General features: G+C 36.3%; 1 protein-coding gene across 1 annotated transcript in view; it reads right to left on the bottom strand.

Moving 5' to 3' along the window:
• LOC108741635 overlaps window positions 1-25,093 on the bottom strand; it is an 82,674-nt gene extending 57,581 nt beyond the window's left edge. The window contains exon 1 of the mRNA XM_018476498.2: window positions 24,375-25,093. Within this exon, the coding sequence (XP_018332000.2) occupies window positions 24,375-25,019 (645 nt within the window). The 5' untranslated portion in view covers window positions 25,020-25,093. The remainder of the gene's footprint in view (window positions 1-24,374) is intronic.
• Window positions 25,094-26,068: the final 975 nt, after the last annotated feature.

Genomic DNA, 26,068 nt, shown 5'->3' with positions numbered 1-26,068 from the left:
AATAGGCAATTGTGTTGGTAAACGTAAATTTGAAAACGCCTGGACCAATTCGGCAGTTTCTCTTTTTTAACTATTCTTTAAAGTTCGAGGAAGGTTCTTATGGAGAGAAAAATTGAAAAATTTTCACGGAAAAATGTAAAAGCCAAAGTTTTCTTTATCACATTCAAACTGTTCATAGCTGGAAGAATTGCCAAATGTATGACCAAATACCACATGAGAACGACTCTGACGATTGTGCTGATTTATTTTTTGTTGTATTTGCAATTGACAGGAGAAGGTTTATATGAAAGAAAATTATTGGAAAATCCACGGGAAAAGTCGGAAATTTGGATTGAACTTTTATATGAAAGAAACCTTTGTCTAAAATTTGGACGTTTCGATATTATTCGACATAGCTGAAATTTTGCTAAGAGGTTTCCTTTACGACGTATACAAGGAATAAGAAACGATATTTAAAAATTTAACCCCTAAGGTGGCAGAAAGGGTTGGAAAGAAATGTATGTGGAAAATTTTTGTTTTTGGTCAGATTTAGGTATTTGAAATTTGGTCTTAATGCCCTTGTTATAATTAATCAAACATCTGTTTCAGCGTTTTAAGAAAGTCTACCTCTGATTAAACATGTTGAAACTCTTGTATGGAACATCTTTTATTTGTGGTTAGATTTACTTGATGGCGCTCCTTGTAGGTACCTATTCCCTGAGTAGTGCTGATTCACATAAACATATTATCCCATTATAAAATAATTCGAAGTGGTCTGCATTCTGTCGAAACTGCCAGACGCGGATCTTCGATCTTTTTGGATCTCATCAGCGCGTCGCAGGCAGCTCCGACAGAACACAGCAAGTAAATATCCATATATTTAAATGGACCTTGTCGGAGCATACGTAATCCTAAAATGTAGCACTGTACTACAGATGGCGTTTACAGCGCCATTTGTCGTATTTTCTAAAACGCGCTGTTAAGGCAGCAGGTAAAAGTTGGTCTGTGTTCTGTCGGGCTGCCTGCGCCGCGCTGATGAGATCCAAAAAGATCGAAATCGCGATCCGCGTCTGGCAGTTTAGACAGAATGCAAACACTTCGAATTATTTTATTCGATTATGGTAACGTGTCTACCACGTCAAGGTGAGCTACGCCGGGATTTGTTTCAGCAAGTAGGTATCCATATATTTAAATGGACCTTGCTGAAGCATACGTAATCCTAAAATGTAGCACTGTACTACAGCTGGGGTTTACAGCGCCATTTGTCGTATTTTCCATATTATCCCATGTTTCTCAATTAGTATCAATCTTTATGGACTATTGCTCTATGCCTAATATAAAGAAGTTGTTAAACTGACCTATCGGTAAAACGAAATGCTCCATGTACTGGTAAAGCTTCCAACTGAAAGTTTATTTCGTTCACTTGAGGTTAGGTCGCACTTATTCGTTTCTTCGTCTGGACTAGACTCTGGATCTGGACCATAAAAGTTGCGACCCACTTAAATTGCTTTTAACGGCATAAAAAGTATCAAGAGCGTTCCGGAAAAGTTGCTACCAGCCGTTTCTTTCGTTTAATCGCTACAGTGCCTATAACCAGCGACATTCAGCTGGCGATGTCGAAACAATGTATGCTTCTTGTAGAAAACGATTTCGTGCATTTACTGACATTTCATTCGTTATTTGTGTTAACTAAAATTCCTTTTCTACGTACCTACCATACAAAAACTAAAACTAAAAAAATCTAATCAAATTGCAGGATTCGAACTCGAGAACTTCGACGTTGTAGTCCAACGCTCTAGCCATTGGGCCATTTATAAATTGTGACATAATTACCAACCACGTTGCGCGGGCAAGTCAAGTTTATTGGTTTAAGCGTGAAAACACAAAAAGAAAACGCATTTTCCTAGAAATGAAACCCAGTAAGATCGATTTTTCACCTTCGTATTTTGTAAATTTCATCGAAATCGTTGGAATAGTTTTCAAAAACGTAATTACAAACAAACAAGCATAAGAGAGAAGCTAAGTACAATCTTAAAAGAAAATACCACAAATGGCGCGCTAAATGGACAATGTAGCATCGTACTACAGATGGCGTTTACCGTGCCATTTGTGGTATTTTCTAAAACGCGCTGTTAAGACAGCAGGTAAAAATTGGTCTGTAATGTAGCATCGTACTACAGATGGCGTTTACCGTGCCATTTGTGGTATTTTCTAAAACGCGCTGTTAAGGCAGCAAGTCTGTGTTCTGTGGGAGCTACCTGCGACACGCTGATGAGATCCAAATAGATCGAAATCGCAATCTGGCAGTTTCGACAGAATACAGACCACTTCGATTTATTTTATACAATCCTAAAACAACATTACTTTTAGATTAACTTTCTAGTAATAATAAACAAAGGGATACTGACAGGCTAGTTAAATTTCGAAAATGCAAATCAGAACAGCTATAAAATTATAAAATTGATTGTATAAAATTGGACAGAATCCCCTTGTTTGCTTTGCATTTGCAATTGAACGTTTAATAAGGTCGTAAGCGAGCTTATTTTCATGAACTCGTATGTTGGAGGAGCTTATTGTAAAGCTTTTAACTATTGGAACAAACTGTCCGATACGCTTTTGAGAACAAATGATCGAAATTCCTTGAAAGCAATTAATAATACGGGAAAATTAATGTCCAGCGAACGATAATTAAAAAGGAAGAGAACTAATTCCGGCAGCTGCACACAACAAACACGATTCACATTTCATCAAATAATTGACACAGAAATTAAGTGTTGCAATCCCATTACGGTAAAAATGACGTAATACAAAAAAAGCTCAAAATTATAATCTTTTTGTCTACTACTTTTTTCGATTGTATACGAAAATTTGTTTGTGGCTGACGTAATCAGAAGCTTTTCCAGTGACTGACTTAATTAAAACACTTTAAAGGTTGTTCAAGAACTTCATAAGCCTTAAAATACAAAAGTTGGCTTTAAGGTAATCAAACGCCTCTGCATTTATAAAAAAATTGTTTTAAAAGTCGTAAAAGTATTTAGGTATTATTGTCTACATTATAAATGACGGATCCCCTCAAATTAGAGGCTTAAAATATCTTCATTGATTATCATATAAATTACAAGTAAAAAAGTTATGCCTTAATATTAAAATTTATGGGTTTCTGAAAAGTATCAACACGTGTGATAGTTTAAAAATTCTTGTGCAACTTCTAAGTATGAATATTTTGATTGAGAAAATGATGTAATCAAAAATAAAAATAAAACAAGGCTTTTCAGGATTCATTAGTCAATGTTTTCAAACAAACAAAATTGTAAGCCTAAAGCCATTGTAAATGAACAAATGGAATATTAAATGCTGAAAATACACCCGAATTCTAGAAGTCTACAAAGAGGCTTTCAATGACTTTCTATTTCCAATTTCCACTTCACGGAACAGAAGTTTAAAGTCAATTAAAAAGAAAATAATAAATAAAACATTCATTTTATTAGTATAGTTATTAAGTATTAATTGTTTTTCGAATCTTACAAAATCGCACAGTATCATGACATTATCATTTGTATTGAAATATTGTAGAAGTTCGGAGTTTTTTAATCTTTCTTAGGCATCTAAGAGTATTTTTCATAGATCTTGGAGCATTGTACTATAATAAAAACAACTCTCATTGTGCGGGTTATACAATATATCAACGACAAACCTTCAAGAATTAGGGACACATAGAAAATAGAATTATTCCTGATAACAGGGACGAGAAAGTATAAGAATCGCAATTACCCTTAGGAAACTATTCTATAGTTGGGAACATCAAAATTAGCAAATTGTTCAATAAATTATCTTTGAGAATAAACGAATCTTCTTTCTTGTTTCCACTTGGGCTTGTAGATATTTGCAGCGTTTTGAACACGCCCTCGTTAAGTTAGGAAATACTTCATGACTAGTACAGCCCTGTAGTGGTTAGAGGTTGCTTAGGTACGTAAACACCAGAATCGGTTTTATAACTGAAGCATGTTTGGGTCGCTAAATTCCTGAGATTGTTGAACTTTCATTCGATGCTGCCAACATGTCCAAATTCTGCTTGTCTGCATCTCTTTCTGTTACACATCAAATGGTGTAATGTTATTTCTTCTTCTGTAACAGCGTCCGCTGCAATTCCTACCTGACATCTCTTTTCTGTGCTTACGACATTCTTTACAACGTCTGTCGTGAGTAAAAATAGGCATTCTCTACGTGGAAATTGCTACCCAAGTCGAATGCAAGTGTGGAAACTACGTGAAGGACAGTAAAACCCTTTGCCATGGTATAAAAGCAAACCCCAAGCAAAAATAACGGTATTTTTGATTAACTATTTCGAGAAAGAAAAAGAAACGGAAAATTCCCAAGTTCATTTGATTCATAAAGTTTAATTTACCTTATGATTTTTCATCAATTTAAATTTTTTATGTCATCAGTGAATTGAATACTGGATGTAGATGTTTTACCTAAACGCTTTAGTTCACTAGTTCAGTCATCAACAAGTCTGGGACGATAACGTATTTAAAAGTAGTAAATTACGAGCTCTTCCGTATACAATTTTTCATCAGGAAATTCCGAAAGACCTAATTCCGCAAAAGAGAGAGAACTAGCAACAGAGTAAACGAAAAGCAATTAACATGCCTCTGCGTCAGTTATACCAAATGCCAATCTTCTTTATGAAGAAAAATTTACCGAGAATTCAACTAACGATGTTGTCAGATTCAATGCTCGTTATTTTGCAAAATTTTTCAAGAAAAATTAGGTGATGTTTACTTATGCAACGGACTAGAAACGTTTATGAATGTTGCGTACTTGTCATTAAGTTGTTTGACGCTGTGCAAATTCAGCAGAACATTTTAAAGGCTAACGAATTTTCTTTCGTTAAATTGCTACCTATCATTGACTTATACCCACAACAAAGAACAAAGCATACACAACTGTCTATTAAGAATAATAATCAATGATTTATTAAATCTTAACCGGCATAAAATTCTTCATTGCCGATGGAATATAGTGTCAGAAACCTCCACCAATTTTTCAATCGTTACAACAAACCAAGTACAGTACCTTGATAACTTAAACCTCGATAACGTAATAACCTCTATAAATTCATAAAAATTTGTGTTCTCTTCCCTCGGAGTCTAAAACCTCTATTACTTAAAATAAGAACCCTCTATAACTTAAACGAATAATTTGGGCATCGCACCTCAGTAAGCCGTGAAAAGTGGTTTGCGTCGGGAGAAAGTCATCTATGTAAAAGACGAAGAATTGCTGAATTTCCTAACTTAGAAAAATGCTTGTTACTTACATGGTTTAGACAGTGTAGAAATAAAAACATTAGTGTTAGTGAACCTATACTAAAGGAAAAAGCTGAAGAGTTTACTAAATCACTGGAAATCCATAATTTTAAAGCTTAAACTTAAACCCATAGTAAGTAGAAACCTGAATAACTTAAATTATTTTTCGTTTCCCTTGGTCTTTATATTATCGATGTTCTGTTTCTATATTTACCTTTAAACACTGCAAAAGGTTCGTGTTTAGTTTATAATTTTCTACATTAAATTTGTATGTTTCAAATTTGACAATTTGGTTTACCCACTGTAGCTTTGAACTTCAAAGTTTTTCGTTCAGTTTCAAGACCTTTTCTACAATATAAATAACTTAAACACCAATTACTCTAATAACGAATCGTAATACAAAACATGAAATTTTAAAAGAGTACTGTCTACCTTAGTGCTAAGTTTTGAGCATCGAAAAATTTTAATAACTAATTCCTAAATTAAATTTTTGAATCATTTAATTACTGTTATAAACCTAATAATAAATGTATTTGAAAGCACAGTTGCTGCACTTAAATTGCTTTAAAAATATATTTCCACTGTTTTATTGCATCAGCTATGTCAAAACTTTCCTTAACGTAATGTAAATGTAAAATTTTGCGACAAAGTTACAAATTCACATCCGTATTTTCGTCGGTAACTATTAAGGCCGTCGATTCAAATTCCTCGCCAAAACTACGGACGCTGCATTTCCGAAAGTGGCCGTACGTTTATTATATGCCTAGGCAACCGAGTCACGAACTCAACCCGTTCCCTGGGGGCGGTCATGTGTGCGTTAAAGGCTCTTGACGAATTCAAATTCTCCTGCAACCGAATAAGGACCGAATAAGGACTACGGCAACTTCATAGTTTATTGGATTCGCTTGATTCGCGACTAGATCATACTAGATACTCTCTGCATATGTACATTTACAATTAGGACCGTTTAACATGGATTAGACGTCGACGCGGTAGTCAGTGGGATGACGACACGGAACAACGCGTCACGGCTACATCAACCGTGGGATATGAATATTTCGTCTTTGTAATAAGATACGTGTACAATACATACGTAACATTTGCAAATTGAATACAATCGAATCAGGAAGTCTCCCCCTGGCCATTTGATTTAGATTGTTAAACCAATTGTATTAGGAATAGATGCAGATGAATAACAATAGAGGAAAGGATTTAAGATAAATGCAGAGATCTAATATGTAGTGGGGGTGAAGCAGTTAGTATGGAGAAACTGGTAGAGAAGACTGGGTACCAAGATATTTTTGAAGAGGGTAGAGAAATGGTAGAGAAGTGTAATGGCAAGATTGAGGACAGGGACTGAATGTAGAGGATGTAGATATTGGAAAAAAAAATCGGTTGTCTGTAAAGTCGGTTTACTGACGATAGTTGAACGTGACAACGTCATAAGAAAATACTGATGGAATGGTTTCATTTTTCCAAAGAAAATTTTAATTTTATTTGTTTGATAGATATTTTGTATGGATATAGAGAAGGAGGTAAATGGAAATGTATTATTGTATAGCAGCTGTCCACTCGGACGCATCACTCACTCAAGTAGGAGAGAGACAGATGTCGAACGCTGCCGAACGCGGAGGCCGATTGTGCCTCTTTGTCGCTCGTTCCGCGCTCTCGCTTGCACTTCAAGCCTTAAATGGAACGCCTCAGAGCGAGATAACGCCGCATGAGTCATGTTTTTTCGTACGTGCAGCCGGCTCCATCGAATTATAAGACGTTGTCACGTCAAAAAGAAGAAGAAAGACGATGTAGAATATATGAAATGAAGGAAGAAAGTGTGAGGCATCTGTGAAGCAAGGTAACGAAGGTAACAAAAACAAGTGATAGCTGACATGACGTACCTTATTCTTTATCTAAAGATCATGCGATCCATTTAGACGCTATATTCGATTTCAACTACCATTAGCGTCACAATTGGTTTCCGATCGCTGTGCTATGTAATCTGTTCAATGACAGAATTTTCCTCCTAGATTAATTGCTGCCTAATTATTTACCAACAACATGCAGGACAAGAGGTTAGAGATCGGATGTTTAAGCTAATCACATGTACGAAAAGGGGAAGTCCCAAAAGGATTATAAACGGAACGTGGTAGTAACACCTAAAAAGAGAGGCGCGGATAGGTGCGAGACATTTAGAACAATTAGCTTAACTTAACTGAAGTGACCGATTTTAGGTATCTAGGATGTCAGATAAGTCAGAACGGAAGGAGTAGTAGTGATATAAAACAGAGGATAGTGTAGGGTTACTTCTATGCTCGCGAAAGGTTAATTTAGAAATTCGAAAAAGATTGTTAAAGGTGTATGTCTGGAGTGCGACGCTGTGCGGGTGTGAAACATGGACGGTGGGCGCTGCAGAAAAGAAAAGGTTAGAAGCTTTCGAAAAGTGAAGTTAGGAGGGGTACACCTAGATTAGATTACGGTTCGCAAATTGTTAAGGATGTCAATTGTTCTAGTTTTAGGGAAATGCGAAGATTAGCTCGTGGTAGGAAGCAGTGGAGGTGCGTGTCCACCAAGTCTTAGGACTGACAACCTTATGATGATAAAGAATTATTTATTAATCATCTATAATATTAGAAAACCAGATAATTGATTGTGTAGTATTGGAATGAAAGTCCTTAAGTCCTACGTTATGGCGAGAAGCGGCTCAATTTTTGTGTTGTAGGCACACCAATTTTTCCGTAATAATTTCTCATAATCTTTTCTGATTAGCACTATATTATATACCAGTGTGGTAGAAAGCTCCTGTAAAGAGACTTCTATTCTATATAAAAACAAGTCGACGCGTTAGAATGCTTTCGCCAGAAAAATAAAAGCATTCATTTGTATACATGTCGTAAACCGTAGCCGGGTCCCGAATGGCAGTCGTACATATAATAAAAACGGACATTTTTCGACGCACAAGTGGATTTTGACACCCCATAGCGTAGCAAGAGTACGTGGAAAATGTTATATTGAGCCCAAATGTTTCCAAGTTACTCGCGTATATACGATACATCACCGTCGTATTTGGTGAAATAAAATGTTTAGATACCTACACATTATTTCAGAAAATTTTACCTACTCTAATAGTATTGTTATACCTAGTCGAAATTACAAAAAACAGGTCAAAGATGTGCCTACTTCTGTGTTGCAAACTGCCAGATTAAACTGATTTCTGCAATTTAAGGTTAGGTTTTGAAAAAACTTTATTACATTAAAAGCGTATATTTCGCGTACAACTTTTAGATCATTATACATAGCCTTCAATATAAAGAAGTCACTTCTATGCTCGCAAACGGTTAATTTAGAAATTCGAAAAAGGTTGTTAAAGGTGTTTGTTTGGAGCGCGGTGCTGTACGGGTGCGAAACATGGACAGTGGGCGCGACGGAAAAGAGAAGGTTAGAAGCGTTCGAAATGTGGTGTTACATGAGAATGATAAGAACACCGTGGATAGAGAAGGTTAGAAACAAAGAGGTATTAGAAAGTGTAAGAGAAGAAGATTACTGTTCGCAAATAGTTAAGGATATGGGTTGCTCCAGCTTGAGGGAAATGCGAAGATTAGCGCAGGATATGAAAGAGCGGAGGTGTGTGTCCAACCAGTCTTAGGACTGACGACCTTATGATGATGACACATAGCCGTAAGTATAATGATGGAAATAGTTAGAACAAAACGAATTTACCGATAAATTTGTGATCGAGAACTTAATATCGTTTAAGACATTTATAAACGATGTGCCTGTTCGTAAGTTCAAAATGTTCTGCTTATTATCCTCGACAGAAATATGATGCATTTCCGTAGGCAAAAATTGAATTTATTAACGGAATGGGAACAATAAAGGTTTTAGTTCATAAACTTTAACAAACTAGCGAAATTAATTTAAAGTTGCTGCTGCAGACAATAGCAGAGTGCGCAGCTAAGGGAGTGAGTTACGTTCTTTCATTTATAATCATTTCACTGGCAGGCGGTGGATCGTTACTGCAATTGTACTCCAGTGTCGAGAATATGTCTTCCAACCACTCGACTCGCTTTATTCACTTGTAAAATGTTGAATAAAAGCGCGCAACAACAACGACCTTTGACTTATCCAATACTTAACGCAGCGCCGTTACCTGAAAGATGACTATTGTGCTCGACAAAGGTATTATATTATACGAACAATTAAAATTTAATACCGTAAAGCAACATATGATCTACTGGAATAAAATGCGAATATTTCTTGTGTATTAAATAAACTTTCAATACGCGTAAAAATCTTTTTCACATATTTACAACACTGGAGAGACCGATCCTTTATATTTTATTCGGTAAAAGGTGTTCCGCAGGGAACCATCTTAGAATCTCTGTTATTTATGTTACATACACATACACCCAAAAGGAATAACTTTCCCTGTACTTGTATGATTTTCTAACCTGCATCCAATACTACACGAAGTTATAAACTTTTTGTTTTTGTCAATAAAAGTAAATAGAAGATAATTATTGATCCCTTAAAATAAGTTCATTTAAATAAATATAAATACCTGTCGAAGCAAATATAGAATCTGAGCATATAATCGAGTGAATTTTAGATTAAAGTTTGGAAGAACTATCATGATGAAATATTTGGGGTTGTATACAGAGACAACGCGTTAATGAGAATAATGTTTTCCATGGTGTGGATTAAGCTCTTCAATAATAATCGTGACTACTAGAAATATGATGCAAAGCCAGAACGACTCTCGATCTTCTCTATTGACGGAAACATTGAACGTATAGACTCTTGGGTTTTCTCACTACAATCCCGATAACTGCCGATGTGCTAAGTGAAAATCGTTTTCTATCAGAACATTTGGAGTTATAAAGTTTAGTGGAAAAGTTATCCCAAACTTAAGTTGCTGACGCTTGCTAGTACTGCTTTTATTTAACTATTTGCTGTCTAATTGCTGTTATTAATCAGTTATCAATTCACCACTAAGACCTTGTCACTAATGAGAATTAGGTAACTGCATTTTTAATACTAAACTCGATCTTATCTAAGATTACGATTGCTTTAATCCCAATTGCAACATTCCTTGAAAGGTATTGAACATGTTATAGTAGGAAAGACGTTATCAAGAAGGTAATAGACAAGTAGAAATTGCTGATAGGGCAATTCGCAAAGGACCTAGAAACTGTTTGAGACCAATGAGAGAAACGATCCGCTTCGTTTTACCAATGTTACCACGGTCATGCCATATCTATTACCTTTATTGAGTTTCATTTATTACCATAGATAACTCTGTTAATGTACTTTACGAAAACTATTACGAAGCAATTCCAATTTTGCTAAAACTGAAATTGCATTAAAATTTAAAACAGTTTAGCATCCACTGTTATTTGTGTAAAAGCATTTGACAACACTGGCATCTTTATTAGTCTAGATATAGATCGCACCGAGGAACTGCTTAGGAAGCAGGTCTATGACGCTAGTATATAGACGCTGACTTATTCCTCGCACTAAAAAGTTTGGAAGGACATTTTATCACTAATTTATAACCTCTATTCTTAACTAAAACACATAAAAACTTACCCCAGGGAGTAATAAAATTGAAGCAAATCGAGAATTAGAAACTTACCTGAAACAAAGAAAATCAATTTGTTAATATAAAGTAAATATTAAAATTTTACAATACAGAAAAGATAGAAAAATAGTCATGTTTGTCACACATATCGCTATTTAAAAATTGTGTCCCAGGATTTCAATAATTAAATAACAGTTGTAGAATAAAGATTCGACATTCTCAGTACCTTTAAAGGTGTTTGTTTGGAGCGCGGTGCTGTACGGCTGCGAAACATGGACAGTGNGTACCTACTACGATCAAAATTTTTGATCTGAGGATTATGAAAAAAAAACTTTTGGGTGTTTCATTCATACTAGCCAACTAATGCTGGTGGGCGGGCAGTCCCTCTGAACTACACCGGAATGTAGGGCGGAAGGCCCTCTTCAGCCTACTTTTAGGAATCGTGAGAATGGGTGGGTGGTGGTTCGGGTGAGAAAGATGAGACGGACGAAATGAAGACAGAAGGGAATGAAAGATTATCTGTGGAATATTACTGCCCCAGCATTTGCCTAAGTGATCCAAGGAAACCACAGAAAAACCTGCACCAAGGCAGGGGGACGCGGAATTGAACCGACGTCCTCCCGAATGCTAAGCAATGGACTAAACCTCTTGGCCATGCCGCTCGGTGAGGATTAAGCATTGCCGCCAGTAATATGTGAAATGTTACAAATCACTGGATATCCATCAAATTAATTGTCCAGTTGCTTGGGATCATAAAGGATCACGAAAAACCACACGAAGTAAGTCAGTGTGGTGAGTGTGTCGTGGCAACGTCCTTCCTCTTCTTTACAGAAACGTGTACCTTCAAGAATGCATCACATCTACCAAATTTAGTGGTGATTATATACAACAACCTGCAATTATAAATCATCACCGCAACATATTTCAATTACAAGGATTTGTTTGGCTTCAAACTCTTTCATTTTTTACAAATCATTCCTTATACCTGTAGATTATCCTTTGCTTACTGTTCCAGTCTAGTTGAAGGATTTATTGAGCTATAAAATAGGAACGAATTTCCGGAAGTAGGTAAACTCGATTCCAAACGCGAACATGAACATGAAACATTACAGTCCGGGCTTTAATTTATCTGCAACCGAAAATTTTACTAAAACCACCTGACGAATTTAATTAATTCATGTAGTTCCAAAACATTTTACGACGACGTACACACAACAAGTTAACTAGGTACGCAACCTTATTACTGTTTCGTTTAAATATATATCATGGTATAAGGACCGCCACCTGCGACTTATAGAATCGTAATAAAAGGGGCTGAATTAGGTTCCGCACCCCAAATGAAACCGTTATAGAGGACCACTTCGTTGTTCCTCTGTCTGACTTCTTCTCAGGAACGCGTGGAGAGATCAGGTTGAAGAGAAGCAATGTCTTATTATAGCCGTTTGCTAACAGTATTCCAATTTTGGTCTTCCATTACCTCCCTTTACACCTGTGTCTGCTTCTAACACTCCTGACGATCATAGCGCCGTTTCTTCTTTTAGTTCTTCCGCCTCATTTGACACACGCATACCACCAAATCCAAAAGCTGCTAACTTTTTCTTTCTCCGCCGTGCCCACCGTCCAGTCTTTGCTTAAAACATACTTAGGTACACTTTTGATAGCCTTTTTTGTTGCTGTTTGCGATTACACAAGTAATTTCTCTGTAATTAAAAGCAGTTGAACACTGCGCCGCCCTTTGTTTTATATACATCTCCATCCCGAGTTATCTGTCGTCCCACATAAATATCAGAATTATATTTTTGCGTCTCCAATAAATTCTTGTAGTAGTTCTAACCCTACCTTCCTGCCTTTTTTATATCTTTAAAATTGCTTTAGAAACATAAATCCCAACTCAGACAGCATTAAATATTCTCGGATTGAAGTGTAGTTACTAATGAGAGCTTTTATATTTTAGAATAATTTAAGATAAAAATGTAATTACTTGGATTAACTATTTATAAAAAACGTTACTTTGATTTATGCTCCTATCACGTGTATTTTGTAAGCTACGTCGTAGATTCAAGAAATCGGTTTGTAACTACAAACTAATCTTCCTAGTGCTCGATGAGAATGCCAATTAACTGTCTCTGTATAAATACCAACTGCTGCTGGTTGAAAAAGGAAAACGAAAAATAAAACGCCACACAGTGTTGGAACCATGATAAGCGAACATACGAGGTTGTAACATTGATTTCCCCAGTGTCTCTAACTCATTTCCGTCGCTAATTCTATCAATATAAATTTCGATATGAATTTGATGGTTTTTAATTCCACATATACAGGTGTTACTACTATTATTACTTTTAATCAGCTTACCATATAAAAATGTAGTGTTGATAACAACAACAATATCACACACGCGTTTAAATATCATAATTTTTATAAGCGTAAACTATTCAATATGAGTCCTATTGGGATCCGTCAAATGGGCATACACGATTTGGTGGCAAAATTTATAACTCGAATGAGGGAAAAATTTACATAGGAACTGTGCACGCAAATTGTAAAATTGTTTATTAAAATAATAAAACACGTTAAAAAAGTAAAAATTTTTTTGATGATGGAGTCGACGAAGTTTTCTTCTAAAGTTAAATCAAATAAAAAGTTAATATGTTCAGTGAAAAGCTGCAATAGCACTTCAGACATAGATCTTCACTCTTCACCTACATTAACTACTTTCCAATAAAAACTAACCGTTTTATATATGTAAAAAATATATTCGGAAAATTAGAGAAAAAAGTAAACTAATAGAAGCTTGGATGAAAGCAGTAGGTATCAAAGAAGTGAATTCCGGAATAAAAATTTGTTCACGTCATTTTAATGCACATGATTATATTTCAGCAAGTATTTACCATCAGCCATAACCTTAATATTTAAAACTAGAATCATACTAAAATTATAAAGTGAGAAATTATTTATTCCTGTGTAATTGATTTAACACAATTCTAATGATACGATATAAGTATTTTGAGGTTAAGAACCTACCTGCTGCAATACAACAAAGTTGCAATAATGTGTTTGCAACGTTCTCTTAAATCGGCTTTGCACGTGCAAGTCATTGATATGATATTGCTTAAATCACCCAGAATCACCTCACCAATTATATAACGTGAATCACTTTTTAAATCCGAAGTTTGTAAAAAGTAGGCAGTAAACTTGACGGAATTTGAAGGCTAGCTTCCGGATTTGTTATTTCCGAATTTTATAATGTGATTGGCATTAAAAACACGCTCACCTTCAACGAAATTTCCTTTCCAAGGCTTTGTGTCAGCCCAATCACATATTGTGTCAATACTTATCATTTTATCGTAATTTAAAAACTTGGAAATTGCACGGTACACTGTAGGAACTACGATAAATTTTCCCTAATCGGCGCCATGTTTTTAGGCTCCTCAAATTTGACGTATCCCAATAATTTATATTTTTTCACAACCTTACTATTTTACGTTTTCTATCATTAAATACTCTTGGTACTAAAGATAAACTCGCTGCAAACATTTTGTAGCAATTTAGAAAACATATTGTCGCCATAATTGACTGTCTTCAGACACATTTATCAACCAAGAAAGAGAGAGAGAGAGAGAGAGAGAGAGAGAGAGAGAGAGAGAGAGAGAGAGAGACAGAGAAATGGAGAGATAGGAAAAAACGATGGGGAAATGAAAGAAGGGGTAGGTATTTGGTTTAATTTAACATTCAGGCAAGGGCAAGGCGGTACTTCATTTTGCGGCCGAAACGTCGGAATATGCAAATACGTGGCATCAAGTTAAACGGGAGCGCAACGAGTGTCTACGGAAAAACGCCGCCGAACCGTCTCTAAAAAAAGGACTACGTGCTCCGGTTAACAACAGAATTAATTTCTTTTTTATGAAGGATTCAGAACGGTATGGTTCGTCCTGCCATGGCAACTAGGTACACGAACTGAACCTTTATTCCTTTTGAATCTCAACGAAAAATACTCAGGGCGTTCTAAGGAAACGCACAATGGAAGCTACCAGCACAATGGCTAGGTCAAGAGGTTATTAACCAGTTGTCCTTTTAAAAATGAAAAATTCATGTCGCATTTATTAACAAACAATTACCCAAGAAAAATTAGTAAACGACGAACTTAGATTCAGATTATTTATACTTTTTCGTAAGCAATTACACGTTTTTGTCAAGCGAATACTAACAAATACCAACGTTTAACAAATAAATAACTACAAAAGGTTTGGTGAATGTCATCTAAAAAGATCGTAGGTTCAATAATATCTAACGACAGCAAGTGGTTTAGTCAGAGCCTTGTTAAATATGTTTAGAAACAGAGAGTTCGAAATTTCGTTAATAATCAATTATTACAAATAGGGTAGCTAACGCCATCTATAGAAAAAATTGTTATCTATAACTTGTAGGATTCAAAAATATTTGTTAAGTAGATACCATATGGACATCGTCTTGTTGAGCTACCTCCATGGTGTAGCTACCCCTATGTGATACACACGTAGTCAAATACATTAAAGAGTTTACCGTCAAACATGGATCTCTGATTGGATCTCGTCAGCACACCCAAGAGAGTTCCAACAGTAGATAGACTAACTCTTCCTGCTGTCTAAATTACTTACTACAAACAGCGTGGAGAATATCATCAGTAAAAGCTTGCTATATTATAAGGGATTCAAATCTTAATCGAAAACTCCGACGTTACACTTTAAAGTTGCTTCAGGGAAGATTATGAAAGTCAAGGTATATAACAACCAAGAAATTCAACAATTATGTATTAATTATTATTAAGTAATCAATTAGGGTTTACCCAAGCTTACAACATTTTGATTATGTAGCGAAATAAATAAAAAAAATTTCACCCCCGATTCAAGAAATCGGTTTGTAACTACAAACTAATCTTCCTAGTGCTCGATGAGAATGCCAATTAACTGTCTCTGTATAAATACCAACTGCTGCTGGTTGAAAAAGGAAAACGAAAAATAAAACGCCACACAGTGTTGGAACCATGATAAGCGAACATACGAGGTTGTAACATTGATTTCNTAGTAACCCTAGAAAGTTAAATTCATAATAAATGCTTTTATTGGTTTGACTTTTTATGTTGCATCGTTCTTTCATGCCTGTTTGCTATTTTGCAATACATGTTTCATTTTTTCAAATTTCTTTACACTTTTTAGGGTATTTGAAGGGCTCAGTGTAATCCTATTAAATAGACTTGAATTTCACACATGATATGTAAATCCTAAGACCAGAGAAAAAAATTCTTTATAAAGTTATAAGACTTCCTTTGATGGAGGCTCCATACTTACAAATAAGGGAAAACTTTTTTAGTTCTTTCTATACTTGTGGTTTATCATTGAAGGAAATTGCAAATAGAAGAGACTACACTTTTTTAATTTGACACATCTTGTTACCAATTCTATCAAAAGGAAAACTTGTAATCAAACAGCATATACCAGAAGAAAGCTATACATAGGCCACCTCAAAACTATTTAAAAATTTGCCTTTAAAATGAAGAATTACAACATCATCACTATCATTACTACTATCCCTTCAGAAAATACTACAAATGGCGCGGTAAACGCCTGTATTCTGTCGGAGCTGTCTGCGACGCGCTGATGTGATCCAAAAAGGTCGAAATCGCGATCCGCGTCTGGCAGCTTCGACAGACTACGGACCACTTCGAATTATTTTATTCGATTATGGTAACGTGCCTATCACGTTGAGGTTAGCTACGCCGGCATTCGTTTGAGCAAGTAGATATCCGTATATTTAAATGGACCTTGTTGGAGCATACGTAATCCTAAAATGTAGCATCGTACTACAGATGGCGTTCACCGCGCCATTTGTAGTATTTCCTAAAACGCGCTGTTAAGACAGCAGGTAAAAGTTAGTCTACGTTCTGTCGGAGCTGTCTGCGACGAGCTGATGAGATCCAAAAAGATCGAAATCGCGATCCGCGTCTGGCAGTTTCGACAGAATACAGACCACTTCGAATTATTTTACTATCCCTTCGTTACGGTTGGATAAAAAAAGTCGAAAATGTTTTGATTAGTGATTAGTGATTACACTATACATTTACCTCAAGGATGTAGCAAGCAATCAGCAATGTCTGTTTCAACGGTATTTTGTTGAAAGGTTTAGCTGCTATTGACAGTATAACAAAAAGCGTACAAGTTTGTCCAATTAAACGATGTCCCTCTCTATTGCAACGTTTCGTCTTAGTTGATTCCGCAAATCGAGTTATCAACTCCAGAGCAACGCAGGAGAGAGATTCGATTCAGTATGTAATGTAAGTCTTTCGACATTTGCTCTCTCTCTAGGTCATCGTTAGAGTTTGTCATGTCACAGTTGATATAAGACAACCCAAGGCAAGCAGACGATCCTGAAATTAATTAAGTTTGCTCTACGAAAGTTGTAGGGGTAGAATAACGATGGCGCAATCGGATTCTGTCTAAGGATGTTGACTAAAAAACTTGACGAAGTGGCTGCTAATCTTCATCGGAAAGGATTTTCGAAGACACAGCGGATAAAGGTCGGAAAGCACAATACTACTTCCAACTCATCGTTTTAATGAGACGAAAACTTTAGTAACTTGGGCATGGGCGTATTCAGCTTTTGATCCAAGAGAGGGCGGAAAATGAAATATTCTCGATACATTCAAGCAATCATAAGGTGGTCAGTTAACTTCTGTTCAAGCTAATATTAAAGCAAGAAACAGTCGTTGAGCGACTTAGCAAATTGTATCTCCGATTAAAGTTAATGAAAAGATTATTTTTGATAGTCATAGGCTTTTTAAAAATTATTGCATAAATAGCGGTCAATTTATTGGTGCCTACATGTAAGTAGGTAATAAATAAGTAACTATTGTAGTAGTTATAGCANTCTTAAAAAAATACATTTAGGATTTTTAGAATCTAGGATTAGTTTAAAATGACCAAGATGAAGGTAACGGCTCCCCACATTTGAATTTATTTAAACTGACTTCCAACCCTTAAATCTTTAGATATGGAGGTAGGTATTACAAAATCAATTAGTTTAAAGAAGCTAGTGTTGTAGAGAAACATATGTTACGAAGTAAATCGTTTGTGAAAATCTATAGCCATGGGCGTACCAGCATTTTACAAGTTAATTTCTACAGCGTTATTAATGACCTTTATTTTTATTTGTTTTTAATTCCAAGCGCCTGACGGATAATCCTCTCTTAAAAATTAATTAACCAGGGAAAGAATGTTAATCTAAAAAATTTCGTTTCATTCTTCCTAGAGCATCTGGTTTAAACGCGCAATCCTTTCGTTTTCCAGAACGTAGTATCCCAGTTACCTACTTATTTTAGGATTAGGTCTGATGCCTTTCCATAATCGGGACACGCAGAAACCAATTATAAGATAATAACAAACTCTCGTCCCGGATGCCGGAAATGAAAACAAACAAATGAAATTATCAAAGTGGAGATAAGAATACAAACAGTATTAATTAACAAAGTACCTACGCCTTTTATAATTTTAAACAAATTTAATTAAATGGGTTCATAATAGAAAGAAAAAATAGAGAAATTATGGGTATACTTCGCTTAGTTTCTCTAGCGATGTGACCTTTACTGTGACCGGCGCAAAATAGAAGAAAACGGAGACATCCCTCGGCCAAACTCTCAATCGGCGAGGAGCGTATAATCCGTACAGTACTGCACGGAAAAACTGACCATTTTATCTACCAAAATTGCATTACTTCAATGTGCTATTATTGGCCCACCGTCCATGTTTCGCACCCGTACAACGCCGCGCTCCAAACATATACCTTAAACAACCTTTTTCGAATTCCTAAACTGACCGTTGGCGAGCATAGAAGTGATTTCTATTTATTGAAGGCAACTCGACCCTGCGCTTTCCTCTGCTTTATATCACTACTATTCTTTCCGTCCTGACTTATCTGACTTAGTGATAATTTTTCAGAAATTAAATGTGACCTACTGGATATAAAAATCGATCTATATCTACCCGCAAGGCGTTGCAACACGTTGCAATTGGGAAGAAATTCCACAACGCGTTTTAAATGTTGCTAAATAGTACTTTTATTTGGCTATCTAGGATCCCAAAGTTACGGTAGGGATAGACAATACGAACGAAGTGAGTGTTGTGGTAGTAATGTCCGCGCTATGCTGGCGTGTAATATATTTAGGAGCTGGTACTGGTGCTAATATTACGTATACATATTTCTAATTTTACGTTGACGTATGATCATAAGCGTGGCTTGTGTTGGCGTTAAGTATATTTAGTAATATCGCTTCTGGGCTGGTTATCACACAGAAGAAGATAAACCAAACTAATACAAGCGTAGTTTGCAATAAGGATTGTAGCTCATATAAACTACGAAATCTGAGTCAAACTCGCGTTTATCCTTTCTATAGTTTCTTTGTTACTTTCTATACTGTTATATTAATGCTCTCCCTATAAAGCGACCGTCCGTGAATTTATACGCCAAAGACAACTAAAAAGAGCAAACTCACAATCTTCTTCCATGGAACAAAGGCGATAACATTATATGGTATACGAGATAAGTAAGACAAAAAGGTGGGAAGCGAGAAACAAAAACGAACGGTAGAGTAGTAAAAAAAAAAGGATTATCCGAACCGAGAAAAAAGAAAAACGTGCAATAAAGGAACAGGTCGAATAGATAATGCTACACATGACGCTTAGGTTAAGTACCGATTTTCAGTTATCCTCACAGTTCACAAAGCACGCTGTCGCAAATAAGGATGTTCTACACCTCTAGACGCAATTCATTGCACATCATTTGGCATTCTGTGCTGTAGTAGAAAACCTCTGATCGAATGTGTATTTGTAAGGCAGTATGTCATTTTTTTTATTAGATTCAGCTTCGGAATCAACTTTTACGAAGTCACAAGTAATGTGCAACTATATTGTAAAATTACGTACCAATAACATAATCCTATTCTCTAATAAAATAAAAAAGCGTTTGTGAACATTATCAAGTATTCTTTTGCACCCAACTTCACATTTAAGCCGTATAATTTTTATATGCTTTGAGAGCTCATATAGTAAGGCTTGTGTGTGAAAAATTCCAATTAATTCTACGCAGTAGTTTTTGTTTGGTGTCCTTTTAAATATGGAGAGCGATAAGCAGCATTTTCGACATATCTTACTGTTTTACTACAGAAAGGGTAAAAATGCTGTTCAAGCCAGAAAGAAATTGACTGATGTGTATGGAGAAGGTGTGTTGACAGTACGCCAGTGCCAGAACTGGTTCGCTAAATTTCGATCCGGCAATTTTGATGTCGAAGATGCACCACGTTCGGGAAGGCCGATTGAAGCTGATAAAGACGCGATAAAGGCATTAGTTGATGTGAACCGGCGAATAACAACACGTGAGATCGGATTGAGGTTAAATTTATCAAATTCAACAGTTTATGACCACTTGAAAGGCCTGGGATTATCCTCGAAGCTCGATGTATGGGTTCCCCATGTTCTCACAGAGAGAAATCTGTGTCGCCGCATTGACGTCTGCGATTCGCTTCTCAAACGTCACGAAAATGATCCGTTTTTGAAGCGCATCATCACTGGGGACGAAAAATGGGTTGTATACAACAACGTCAAACGCAAGAGGTCATGGAGCAAAAAAGATGAACCGGCTCAAACCATTTCCAAAGCCGATATTCACCAAAAAATGGTGATGCTGTCTGTTTGGTGGGATTTTAAAGGAATCGTTTTTTTTGAGCTTTTACCGGATAACACAACGATTAATTCGGAAGTCTACTGTCATCAGCTGGACAAACTGAATGATGCACTTCAACAGAAAAGGTCAGAACTAATCAACAGGAAAGGTGTAGTGTTTCACCAAGACAACGCGAGACCTCACACAAGTTTGGTCACTCGCCAAAAGCTTTTACAGCTTGAATGGGATACAATGCTACACCCACCATATTCTCAGACCTGGCACCATCGGATTATTATTTGTTCCGGTCACTCCAAAATGTTTTAGACGGTAAAACCTTCACCTCAAATGAGGAGGTCAAAAACCTCCTCGATCAGTTTTTTGCCAGCAAAGACCAAAAATTTTATGAGCGTAGAATTATGCTACTACCAGAAAGATGGCAAAAGGTGTTGGACCAGAACGGTCATATAATTTAATAAAGTATTTGTTTATTATACGAAAAGTGTCTTTCATTTCCACAAAAAAAAACGAAATGACTTTCCGAACAACCCTATAGCATAAAAAAGAGTAAGGAACAGGCAGAGGTAGGAAAGACTTTCCCATAACTAAGCTTTTATTCTAAATTAAAATTGTTGTTTCATCTACGTTATGGTAACAAAAGGTTTCCCTATGTCCATCATTTTATACAGAGTGTTTCAGAAGCATCTGGTCATGTTTAAAATCTGAATTTAGAACCCCACAACAAGAAAACAGTTTCCTATTAAAGCTATGTATTGGGATGAATTCAGATTGTAAGTAAACAACCGGTAGAATAAGCTGAAAACTTATTTTTTATATTTCTCAAAAACTACTGCTCCTTCATGATGAAGGGGTTGGGGTCATATGGCTAAAAAGGATTATTTTTGCTTCTGTACCACCATATCTCCGGTCTCATTCCACGCAAACGTGTATTTTCTCTATTATTATAAACGACAACGTAGTGCCACCTACGTTTCCTTCGTCGAACTTGGAAAATAGGGAAAACGAATCGATAAGTTGTAACTTGAATTGATGCTATAGAATCCTATTCTAATCTTAAATTCCCGAAAGAAAATTATTGAAACCTATTTAGTAGATTTACATCGCATTCCGTTCTTTGTGTAATTAGAAATTTACTAATCATATTAGCACTTATTCTTTGCGGTCATGAAAGTTTAATAAGGGTGTTGTTTAACTAAAATTGCGCATCCCGGAAAGTTTGTAATATTGTACAAACTCCATCAGCCACTTACTTACTAATATGCTGATACTTCCGGGAATTTACTATTTAGCACGGTTTCGGTGAACCGTGCAAGCAGATGTAAAACAATGAGATAACAAAAATTTACAGATTATAATCTCGGAGAGATGCCAGTGCAGCTTTCAGGCATGATTATTTTAATATTAGAGCATCTACGAATATTAGAACAAATCGCATCGAGCAAGAGGAAAATTTTCTCGAGAAACAGAATTACCTGCCTTGGATGTTTCCAAATGATTATGAAGTCTAAAATTAAACTTAAAATTGAAACCGCAGAGGTAATTTTATAAAATCGGTTATCCACTCGTTCTGAATAACTTAAAAGTTAAATTTTCCGAATACATTCTGTAGAAAATTAGAGTGGATACTGACGTACTTTATTATTATTAATGGTAGAACATTTTAACGGATTTTTAATTATAATTACTCTAATAAATAAATCTTAAGTGTTTAACTGTTTAATGAATGACCTGCTATTAAACATTACCTAGCTGCATTTTCATTGGTTAATTCAATTACTACTTTAGTTTAAGATTTCCTTTTATATACACATATAAGGAGCCATCAAGTTAAGGAAATTTGATGCTGTCTCGATTTTTAAAATACAATCAATCATCAGATGAAAGCGAGAGATCGCATGCCAACAAATATATGTATTGACTTGGGGAAAATGTGTGTAATAGTAAATCACTGGAGTTTCCAACCTTTTCATTTCCGCCGTGTCCACCGTTCATATTCAAAGTTTGTGATTTCCCTACTTGCCACATTGTCCTAACATGCCACTTTCTGACTATTGCACCTTCCCCTATTGCACTTATTGATGACATCCCCCGAGATAATCCCCGCCCGGACATCCAAATGGGGGACTAGTTTCCGTGCGGAGTGCTTTACTCCAGATTACGTCATCATTTAACTTGCAGAGTTGTAAGAGTAAAATGTACTCGGGATATAATAATGTGGTGGTTTCCCGTCGCCTTTCATACAGGTTGATAGAACACCTTCTCAGGCATGAAGGTCCAGTGAGAGACATATTAGAGGCATAAGCAGGAGTTAAGAGGAGTAGAGGTACACCAAGATTAGACAACTGTTCGCAAATATAGGGTTGTTCGGAAAGTCATTTCGTTTTTTTTTTTGTGGAAATGAAAGACAGTTTTCGTATAATAAACAAATACTTTATTAAATTATATATTGACCGTTCTGGTCCAACACCTTTTGCCATCTTTCTGGTAGTAGCATAATTCCACGCTCATAAAATTTTTGGTCTTTGCTGGCAAAAAACTGATCGAGGAGGTTTTTGACCTCCTCATTTGAGGTGAAGGTTTTACCGTCTAAAACATTTTGGAGTGACCGGAACAAATAATAATCCGATGGTGCCAGGTCTGGAGAATATGGTGGGTGTAGCATTGTATCCCATTCAAGCTGTAAAAGCTTTTGGCGAGTGACCAAACTTGTGTGAGGTCTCGCGTTGTCTTGGTGAAACACTACACCTTTCCTGTTGATTAGTTCTGACCTTTTCTGTTGAAGTGCATCATTCAGTTTGTCCAGCTGATGACAGTAGACTTCCGAATTAATCGTTGTGTTATCCGGTAAAAGCTCAAAAAAAACGATTCCTTTAAAATCCCACCAAACAGACAGCATCACCATTTTTTGGTGAATATCGGCTTTGGAAATGGTTTGAGCCGGTTCATCTTTTTTGCTCCATGACCTCTTGCGTTTGACGTTGTTGTATACAACCCATTTTTCGTCCCCAGTGATGATGCGCTTCAAAAACGGATCATTTTCGTGACGTTTGAGAAGCGAATCGCAGACGTCAATGCGGCGACACAGATTTCTCTCTGTGAGAACATGGGGAACCCATACATCGAGCTTCGAGGATAATCCCAGGCCTTTCAAGTGGTCATAAACTGTTGAATTTGATAAATTTAACCTCAATCCGATCTCACGTGTTGTTATTCGCCGGTTCACATCAACTAATGCCTTTATCGCGTCTTTATCAGCTTCAATCGGCCTTCCCGAACGTGGTGCATCTTCGACATCAAAATTGCCGGATCGAAATTTAGCGAACCAGTTCTGGCACTGGCGTTTCTCCATACACATCAGTCAATTTCTTTCTGGCTTGAACAGCATTTTTACCCTTTCTGTAGTAAAACAGTAAGATATGTCGAAAATGCTGCTTATCGCTCTCCATATTTAAAAGGACACCAAACAAAAACTACTGCGTAGAATTAATTGGGATTTTTCACACACAAGCCTTGCTATATGAGCTCTCAAGGCATATAAAAATTATACGGCTTAAATGTGAAGTTGGGTGCAAAGGAATACAATTAAATCCTCTGTCGGAAAAAAAACGAAATAACTTTCCGAACAACCCGATAGTTAAGGATGTGGGTTGTTCTTATTTTAGGGAAATGCAAAGATTAACTCAGGATATGAAAGAGTGGAAGTGCATGTCCAACCAGTCTTAGGACTGACGACCTTATGATGATGATCAAGAACCGTATTTCAAACTTATCAATGATATCTTACAAAACAAACAAAAGCATACCATCAAACAGCAGCATTCACATTCATTGAGGGAAACATCCTGGTGCTGTTTCAACAGCTTCGTGAACCTTTTTGTCCTCTGTGCTGTCGTTAGCGGTCCTCCCTCTTGAGTCAATTCCTCCACGGAGACCTCCAACACTTCCAGCGAACATGTCCTATCAGAAAAATGCTTCGGAGACTGTCGTGGAGTAACAGTAGAAAGGGGGACAGTTTTTGCTATCAACGACTCACTCCTCACACTCCACTGACTGCTTCCGAACGTTTTCATGTTCATCAGGTCTCCAAAGCTGTCCCTTACGTTGGAGCTGTTGCTACCACATCGCAGTTGACCGCTTCCTTGAAAGGAGCGTGTCAAATAAGGACTGTGTGGGACCGAGTGTGGACTAACGCTCAGTTTTTGAGACGAAGACGTCGTGGACCTCACTATGTCCGGTAACTGTTGCTGGACGGATATCTTGTCCAGTTCTGACAAACTTGAACCGCGTCTCATACCCAAACGATTAGATTTTGTCGAATCTTTTGTTTTGGATTTCTTTTTGGTGGTATAATCCCGAGGTTTTACTATGGTCGGCTGGGACGAGTGTTTCATGGTAAACAAAGAAGTTTTTAATGGGAAAACTAAAGCCCATTCTGTAGTTCTTTCCATTATAAGTCTTTAGAACACTTCACTGATTTGTGGACGCATAGTGCTAAAAGTCTGTATCAAGTCAAATCTATTTATTTCGTTGTTGTTGTCTGTTATGGCAAAGAATGTTGCTGTTTCAGAATTTATTACAATTTTAATAATTAAAAATTGTATTTCAAAGGAGGATACATAATAATATAACTTATATTATAATAATTTACTACTTCTCTCTTTGACCTGTTTGAAGAATTTAGTGAAGTGAAACTTACTCCAAACATTTCCCTCTTTCATCCTCATTGATTGTTGTATATTTAAAGCCGCAGTTATTATCAGACTTAGCAGCATAGAAAAGCCTGCCGAATTAAGCGTGAATTTTACCGAAAATCGGCTCTATAAATTTTGGTTCACTTAGTATGCTTTCCGTGCAGATATTTTAGGTCCGATGACGCATTTCAGCAGGATCGTAACAGTTCATTGATTCCATTTTCGTAGTCAGATGACATTGTAAAAAGCGAACTATTATTAAAACAATAACTTTCATACTATTTATATCTATTAAATTTAGGAAAGTATTTACCGTTAAATTTAGAAATTAAATTAAATTAGAAATTAACACTCCTATTATCATCATCATAACGTCGTCAGTCCTAAGACTGATTGGACACGCAACTCCCCTTTCCTATCCTGAGCTAATCTTCGCATTTCTCTAAAACTAGAACATCCCACATTGCGAACTATTTGCGAACAGTAATCTAATCTAGGTCTACCTCTATTCTTCTTTCCGGTTTCTGCCTCTAATATGTCTCTGACTAGTCGTTCATGCCTATGTCTTATTAACTTTCATAGAGTCCTCTATTCTCTTTTTCTTTCAAATACTAACACTAACACTTACAAAATCTTAAAAAAATACATTTAGGATTTTTAGAATCTAGGATTAGTTTAAAATGACCAAGATGAAGGTAACGGCTCCCCACATTTGAATTTATTTAAACTGACTTCCAACCCTTAAATCTTTAGATATGGAGGTAGGTATTACAAAATCAATTAGTTTAAAGAAGCTAGTGTTGTAG

Source organism: Agrilus planipennis, unplaced genomic scaffold (assembly GCF_000699045.2).
Source record: "Agrilus planipennis isolate EAB-ADULT unplaced genomic scaffold, Apla_2.0 scaffold259, whole genome shotgun sequence".
NCBI classification, from domain to species: domain Eukaryota; kingdom Metazoa; phylum Arthropoda; class Insecta; order Coleoptera; family Buprestidae; genus Agrilus; species Agrilus planipennis.
This window is presented reverse-complemented; position numbering and strand designations above follow the sequence as displayed.